The 8196-nt window shown below is 34.9% G+C and overlaps 1 protein-coding gene across 2 annotated transcripts in view; it reads right to left on the bottom strand.

The window, feature by feature from the left end:
- Positions 1–4196: 4196 nt before the first annotated feature.
- LOC149802939 (uncharacterized) overlaps positions 4197–8196 on the bottom strand; it is a 45365-nt gene continuing 41365 nt past the window's right edge. For both annotated transcript variants that reach the window (XM_089952453.1, XM_089952455.1), the window contains exon 8: positions 4197–6206. In XM_089952453.1, the coding sequence (XP_089808579.1) occupies positions 6019–6206 (188 nt within the window). In that variant the 3' untranslated portion in view covers positions 4197–6018. The remainder of the gene's footprint in view (positions 6207–8196) is intronic.

The following is an 8196-nucleotide window of genomic DNA, read 5'->3' as shown; positions in this document are numbered from 1 at the left end:
AAACTTGGTATATGGGTTGCCTTTGTGGTGGCCCAGTGCGATAGGGGTATGATTTTTGGGTCTCGTCTGTGTAGTTCCTGAGCAATGGTTAAAGGCCAAAGTTAGAACAAATGAATTACAGTTTCGTTTTAAACCTGGTAAATTTATCCCAGCTCAGTCTTGAGTTATTGATTTTTTATTTGGAATAGTGTTAAATTCACCTATAGAGACTATTTTCATTAAAGATGAATAGGTGAGTCTTAAGTTTCAGAGGTTATTAATTTACATGTATGGTGGACAAACTGGCAGCTTCTCATAAATATATTTAAATGTAAAAAAAAAAATATGCAATTTTCATCATACATGTCCTAAGACAAGATCAGCACACAAATAGGTAATAACACATACTGCAAGAAACGCCAGTTCTGTACACTTTCTGATAATGTATGTTGTGCAGTACATGAGTGATGTTCAAAGAATTGAACTATTATACAGTAAATATGGCTACAGTATTTTGCACACCCATTGGTTTGCACCCCTACTGATTTTGAAAATGAAAAGCATCAAGGATATAACAAATGCACAAAAACTTTGTCAGCTGATTCATTGATTTATAATTTACCTGACTACCACCAAGGGGACACAATCAATGTCTACTAATTGGTGTTTCAAAGCATGCGAAGCTCTCAATATAAACAAGCTGACTGACTGCTTGCTGTTTTTTTTCTGGTTTCTGAACAGTCCATTTCAGTAAAAACTGTGTCTTCTGCATCCAATATTTGCAATGTCTAGTTTTAATATTTTTTAAAAAAAAATTGAACAAGTAATAAGGAGGCTATATTGGTATTTTGGTTGCTGTTCTTATTCATGAAAGCAAAAATGATTGTGGCAAGAATTCATCAGTGTTGCATGTGGTATTGCTGGTAGTTATTTCCCCTTGCATTAAAATCTACATGACAACTAATGAGTATTCCAAACTGCTATCTTTATATTCACCCATGGAGACTTGCAGCAGGCTGGTAACTAAAGAGTATCTCTATTTTCTTTTGATTCTTACTATAGAAGATAGCTCTTGTCCACCTATTTTAAAAATGAATGAATTTAAACCACTGATTTTAACAAGTTCATTTGTTCTTCTGTGATATTTTTTTTCTGTGCTCAAGGACATAAATAGACTGATCTATAAACTCTTGGAGTGTGAAAAGAAAGAAAATCTGAAAGTGGCCTACTTCTGTCATTGGAAGATACAGTAAAGCAACAACTAGAAGTGTATGTGATCTTATTAAAATGCAAGAGACCCTAGTTTGATTTGTACACCTTGCTAATGATGGGATGCAAAGTAAACACAACTAATACTGGTCAAGTAGATAAACTCTTTAACGTTTTCCAATGAATTATATCCTAGTGTTGTTTTATGTACACTATCCAGCCAACTTCAGGCCTTGTTTATAGAACAATCTTCATACTCACAAAGTATGTACCTTTTCATCTCAAGGGTCATTCAGCATTTTTAACTCATCTGGCTACAAATCCAAGTGAAGCACATGATCATGTGTCCATCATCTGTTTGTCAATAATTGCTTGTTACCACTATCAAGGTCATATTTGTGATCTGATTTTTCTAAAATCTTTGAATATGGATATTATTATAAGGATCTCAGATAAGTGTAATGATGACCAAGATCCATTCATATTAATGAAGTGATCTTGCATCTTATTGGCTGAACAATATAACTTATTTACGTGGTTGCTACTAATTTTGAATCAAGGTTAGGATCTAGATCAACACCTGGTGTTTACAAAACAAACAATCAAGATCAAACTATTTTCTGGAAAAAGTATCATCTCCAATGAATAAATTTACATTACAATAGCATGTAATGAAAAATAAAAAACTGACAATTAAATTGAAATAAATATATATTAAATCAGATATAATTAAATCAAATATACTTAACACCTCTCCTTGATAATAAGTTGGTCAGGCAACTCTGTCAGCCTGGAATGTCTGACTTAAATATTTTTCTGATATTGTGCAAGAAGCCATGAGCTTGTTATTTCTCTAGAGCTACAGAGAATGTTTCTCATTTCCATGAAGACTGGCCAATGGGTTTATATCATTAAGATCTTGGATGACTGATCAGGAGCAAAAGATTTTGCATCAATTATGCCTTTATCATTGTCTGGATTTTCCCCCCAGAGTATAGTAAAATAGGTCAAATCAACACAATATAAAGTGTCAAAGATTGTTTACATGCATTGTGTTTAAACACTACTGCTTTGTAAAATGGTCAACTGTAAAGTTATGTGAGCCAGGTAAGCAAAATCAGCCCCACTTGGATCTCTGTTTGAATAGTAGGTTAATGGATTACACTATTTCATTTAGCTTTATTTTCCACTTTTAAACGCAGGTCATGGTGATCAGTGTAATATTCTGTTCAAACCAAAGATTTTCTTTTGGATCTCCACAAGTGAATGGGCATTTGGCAGGTGACATGTTTTGTTTCCATCAAAATCATGCACACTGATGTGCCCCCCCCCATTATTTTTGTTGTTGTTGAAGAACTGAAGCAACGTTTTTGGTTCTAGTCTTCCAAAGAATGGTACTATCATCAATGTCAGATATTCCAATATTTGTCTGAGTGACATTTAAAAAATGGTTTCAGGATGATACTCCTTTATTAAACAAAACGCCCAAGTGGGCCCTTTCATTAAGTAGGTGTGCATAGCATTGTAAGAGCACAATCTGCTGTAACTATCTCTAAACTTTCATTATGTGATGTTGACAATGGTATGGCCTAGTCCTGTGATGAAAACTTGATACTTTTATACTGATGGGGTTGCACACCCATTTCAGTATAATAAAAAGTGTGAAGTCTTATTTACAGGACTAGGTAGGGCCCCCATGTCTGTCGTTTGTCTGCTGTGGGTCTCAAGATCTAGACAATCAATAATAATTAAAACTACTATGCCATTCAGATAAGGATCACCCCATTAATATGTGTGATGGATCTTGCTGACATTACTGAACTCATGAAAGACCTTTCTCATATAAGACAACATTCAGAGTTTGATCAAAATCAGAGAGAAATGTCAATTCCACATTGGTAACAAGCACAGATGCAGTATTCATCTTTAATATGCATGGCACTTGCTCATAATCAAATATGTACAGGATCTTGATGATGTAAGCCCATATTCTAAATTTTATCAAAACTGGATCAGAAATCTGATCTCCAGAACCACTATTAGAAGAAAGGAGCTTTACTATAAGCTCACTTACTACCAAAATAATACATATTCTTATAAAACTTAAAGTACAGAGAGACAAAAGAAGAGTCACAACTTTTGTACATCATTATATCTTTATTTGGTCACTAGGTTTATATTCATATGGAAAAAAATACTGGCTAAAAATTACACAAGAACTGTATCAACTATGAGTAATATAAAAGAACTGAATGACTCGATAAAACTCTAGCAGTTCTTAAACACCATACCTGCTTAAAATTTCTACTTGTGCATAGGAACTATATTGGTTTGAAATGCCCTTATGATACAAGAGAACTAAATATACAACTAAATAGAAATATGTTCCAGGAACACGATTCCCCCATCACAGTGCCAGACAACTGACCCAAATGCAAAACCCTACTTGATGGACATGTTGACAAATTAGGATGATACCATATGACCCTACCATTCAATGGATGTATAAAAAAGAGAAATTAAAAATACTATGTAAATAAGTATAAAATGTACATACTGTGTGCAGTACCTGCTGCCACAAGAAGATTATTATATTCCTGCCCATCACACATGTATATCTTATGATCTAAAGCATCACTATAAAACCGCAGTCATGGAGCTTATTCCTAACACAGGTGTAATTTTTTAAAAAGCCTCCTTTCAGAAGTGGGCCTGAGATCACTCCGACATCAGCCTAACAGTTGAAAAGTTGGCCAAGAAATCAGGGTAATTAGGATGCTTTATGCTAAAATATCTTCCAATGCTGTTGACTGCATGTTAGGAAAACAACTTTTTCAAGGTTTCTCTATTTTTGGTCTGTTCATCCATATTTAATGGTACATTAGCATCACTTTTCCAATATCAATAGCCATATTTATGGCAGATCAACATCAACTGTATACATTTTGAAGGCCTTAAACTATAATGCTTTCAGTCAAATTCATTTAAATTCTGTTCAGAGGTTTTTTTTTTATAATTTTATTTTATTAACTGCAGCCATATTTGATCTACATAATATGTACAAACTTAAAAGTTTCTCACGCCATGTAAATATTTTGAGAAATCGATTAAAAAGTTTTATATCTTTAATTAATGGTGACCATATCTGTGTCAAAACAGCGTTACTTGTACAAACTTGTAAGACCTCCTGTCCAAAAATTCTTTCTGTCAAATCGGGTTTTCAGCTAAACAGTTTTTTCTGTCAAATCGGGTTTTCAGCTAAACAGTTTCTGAAAAGTCGTTTAAAGTTCTTATTCTCAGTAACTGCAGCCACAATTTATGGCAGATAGCAGCACTTGTACAAATATGAAAGGCCTTTATGACAGGCTATTTTCGTTCCACTTCTGTACAACTCTGCTATGTCACTTATGAGCAGGAAAATTTAATGGTTCTTTTGGTATTTGTAAGTAACAGCAGCATCATCTGAAGGTAGATCAGCATCAGCTGAAGGTAGATCAGCATCATCTGCACGGTTTTAATGGACCTCTTGACAAGATGCTTCCTCTCAAATCTGGTCAAATTCAGTGGAGTGGTTTTGGGGAAGTCAGTTTTAGTAATGGTGATTAAATGTGATGGTGGATTAGCATTATGCTTGCCAAAACTGGTCAAATTCTGCAGGGGTTTTTCAATGAAGAAATCATTTAAAGGCTGTTCTAATTTTAGTAAAAATAGCCATATTTGATTGTGCATTTGCATTATTTGTATAAATTTCAGAGCTATCTATGCCAGGATGATATTTGTTAAATTTCGTCAAAGCCTGATAAGCAGTTCTTGAGACAGAGTTTTTTTACGGGTGTTTTAATTTTTTAATAGCATTCATATTTAATGATGGCTCAGCATCGTTTTACAAATATGAAAGACCTTCATGCCAGGAAGCTGTTAGCCATGTTCAGGTAAGAACTCGGACAGAAAACCTAGGTTGTCATGTGCATGATTCTGACCTGTTACCTGATGAAACCAGCATGTGGAGGAAAGAAATATTACTGTGATATACTACTCCTTAAGATGCATCAGCATGCCAGGTATAATCAGTGTATGACTAGATGTAAAAAGGTTCAATAAACACAGCATGTACCAAACAAATGGCCAGAAAATAAAATATTCATTCAAGAAAGAAAATCAGGTTATAGTGTTGTTGATGTTGGAACATTTTTAGCTCACTGAGTTGGAAGGCCAAGTGTACTTCTGATATGGCCATTCATCTGTTATCCATTCATTTCTTCAGAATTTTACAAGGAAATTGCTGGGGTTTATGCTGAAGTTTAAGTCCAGCCAGTCCATTATGTACCTTCAAAAATATATACTCACTTGTAACTGATAAGTTCAAGTATCTATAAAAAAAATAATATTTTTTTATAGGAATAATAACCAGAAACAATACCAGACCAGGAACTCACCTGAGGATGGACCTAAATTTTAGTCTAGAATCCAGCAATTTGATTAGAGGTTTTTATGTCTGATAAATTTTGACAAATTAAATATCTTAACTCAAGACTTGAACAACTGGCTCCCTTTTTCTCAAGTCCACCTTGTATTTAACCAAACACTGAACCTTACCTATAACATTTTTTTAACATTAAACCTGTTCTAGAGTGAGGATGGACAGATGGCTCTATAGACACGCACACAGATGACAAATAGTGATCACTATGTAAAGATTTTGCCAAGGTATGCTCAATAAAATCTTTAGGCAAATAAAAATGGGGGGAGGCCTGTTTTTAAAGAGATAACAGCTACATTTTTATGGAAGACAATACTGATAGGATCATGAACAAACTGCACTGGTGCAGTTTATTTACTGCAGAGAGACTCCAGGAGATTAATTTCAGAACTGTAGATTTCATCTGATGTATATGGAGTTTCAAGAATCATGGGAATGTTGTCAAAATGAGGCTCATTCATCACTCGTCTGAATCCTTCCTTTCCAATGTTACCCTTGCCAATGTTTTCATGTCTGTCAAGGTGGCAGCCCAGTTTCCCTTGAGAAAGTGAAAAACAAAATGAGTTAGTAATTCTTTATATAGTAAGAAAAAAGCATGAAAACTTTCAGAAATGGTATAATAAATTCTTTTTACTTTTTATGTGCTACCTCCTGAATCCCTCCTCCCCAAAAACTGAAAATAAACCAAGGGAAGAAACTCTTAGTGCTCCCTTAGCCATGATACTAGGACTTAAGCAGTTATATCCTCTTTCCTTGTGAGATAAGAGTCCTGTCTCCCAACTTTTCTCCATATTGATGTCACCATCCATTTAGGATTAGTGATAACAAGATTTTCAAGATGGCTGACACAGTGGCCATATTAAAAGTCAGATTGGCACCATTTTTGTTTAGGACCAACTAGCCATCGTAAGAAGTCTTTCAGTGAAACCTCATGCTGATATGACCATCTATTCTGGAGACGTAACAATAACAAGATTTCTAAGATTGCCATTGCAGCAACCATATCAGACATCAGACTAACTAGCCATCATAAGAAGTCTTTTATTCAAACTTTTTCGAAAACTTGGTCCAAATATCTAACACAATATTTCATTTGGCCACTGTGTTGGCATACGTGACACACTGTAAACATGCGATAACATGTCAAACATGTGATTAAAGGATCTTGAATATAATTATATTTGTAATATTCACCATTAATTTGTGACAGATGCAATCATTTTGCAAAAAAGAAAGAATTTTTTAAAATTATTTTTGTCATGAATATTGAAAACACATTGTTGATATCATTAAAGTTGTAACAAGATTATTCAGTAATATCCTTACTGACAGAAATTAATGAAGTACCCGTACAGTGAAAAAGTACAGTGGTACTATCACAGGAAAAAAGCCTGTGGTAAATTGGTATACCAGTAATACCACACACCCGTAATCCCTACCTCGCAAATGTTCACTGCCTCAATCCATGCAAGAAATGTAATGAAAATAAAATACTCTTCATTTTCATGAACATTTTATGTACAATCTGAATTTAAAAAAGGTTGCTGTGATTAAATTGTAAAATTTAAGAAACTCTTTTTACTGACATAGCTAATCAGTTGTTAATCATAATCATACATAATGGAGCAACAAATCCAAGTGTTTACCTTAAAAGATATGTGATGTTTTACCCCAACCCCTTGTATTATACATGTATTTATAAGTCTGTAAGTGGAGCCAGGTAAGCTTTGTTTTTCCAAGTACCTAAGTTGGCTAATCCTCTTACGTAACCCAGTCTTTGTTTGAGCTCTTGAGTGGAAATCTGGCGGGAATCTTTGTACATGGGAACACGTGACGTAGACAACTTCAAAGAGCCGGAAGCCGACAATGGTAGGCTGGACAGTACATGGGGACACACAGACTGACATTTTTATGATTGACAGTTCGATCAAATGACCAGAGTCCGTCGCCATCCAATCGGGATGCGTTGTAGGTGGGACTTGATTCGAGAAACTGGCATAAGACTTGTACAAGCCTGAAATTCGTCAGTTGGTGTTTAAGAGTCGCAGTGACACACACTCCGTTAGCCATTCGTAAAAATTGGCGGAATTTAGGAAATTCATGAAATAGCTTCGATCAGGAAGCTTTCGGGGGACGAAAGAATTTCAGAGAATTTCGGGGGACGAGAGAAGTTCAGAGAATTTCGGGTGACGGTGAGAGATACCGAGTGAATTTCGGGTGACCTCAAGGGATACCGTCAAGGGTTCCGGATACTAGAAGAGGAACCGGAAGTCAAGATAACGGCAAGGAACAAGGATTATAGAAGAGGAAGCGGAAGTGGAGATCACGAAAGGAGAGAAAGACAAGGGAACGAAGAGATTTAGATGAGTAGCACTCAAGAAGGGAAAAATCTCCTCACACTGTGAACTCAAATGATGATCAAAGGGATCATTGGGTGAAAGAGAGACATTGATTACTTTAAATTCTTACAAATTTCATTTATTAAATTGTTATTGTTTAAATTTCATCTTTGTATTTCTTCTAATTTA

The sequence above is a fragment of the Sinohyriopsis cumingii genome, chromosome 3 (genome assembly GCF_028554795.1).
Source record: "Sinohyriopsis cumingii isolate HCF-2022 chromosome 3, ASM2855479v2, whole genome shotgun sequence".
NCBI lineage: Eukaryota > Metazoa > Mollusca > Bivalvia > Unionida > Unionidae > Sinohyriopsis > Sinohyriopsis cumingii.
Note: the sequence above shows the minus strand (reverse complement) of the source record. Positions and strands in the feature narration are given on the sequence as shown.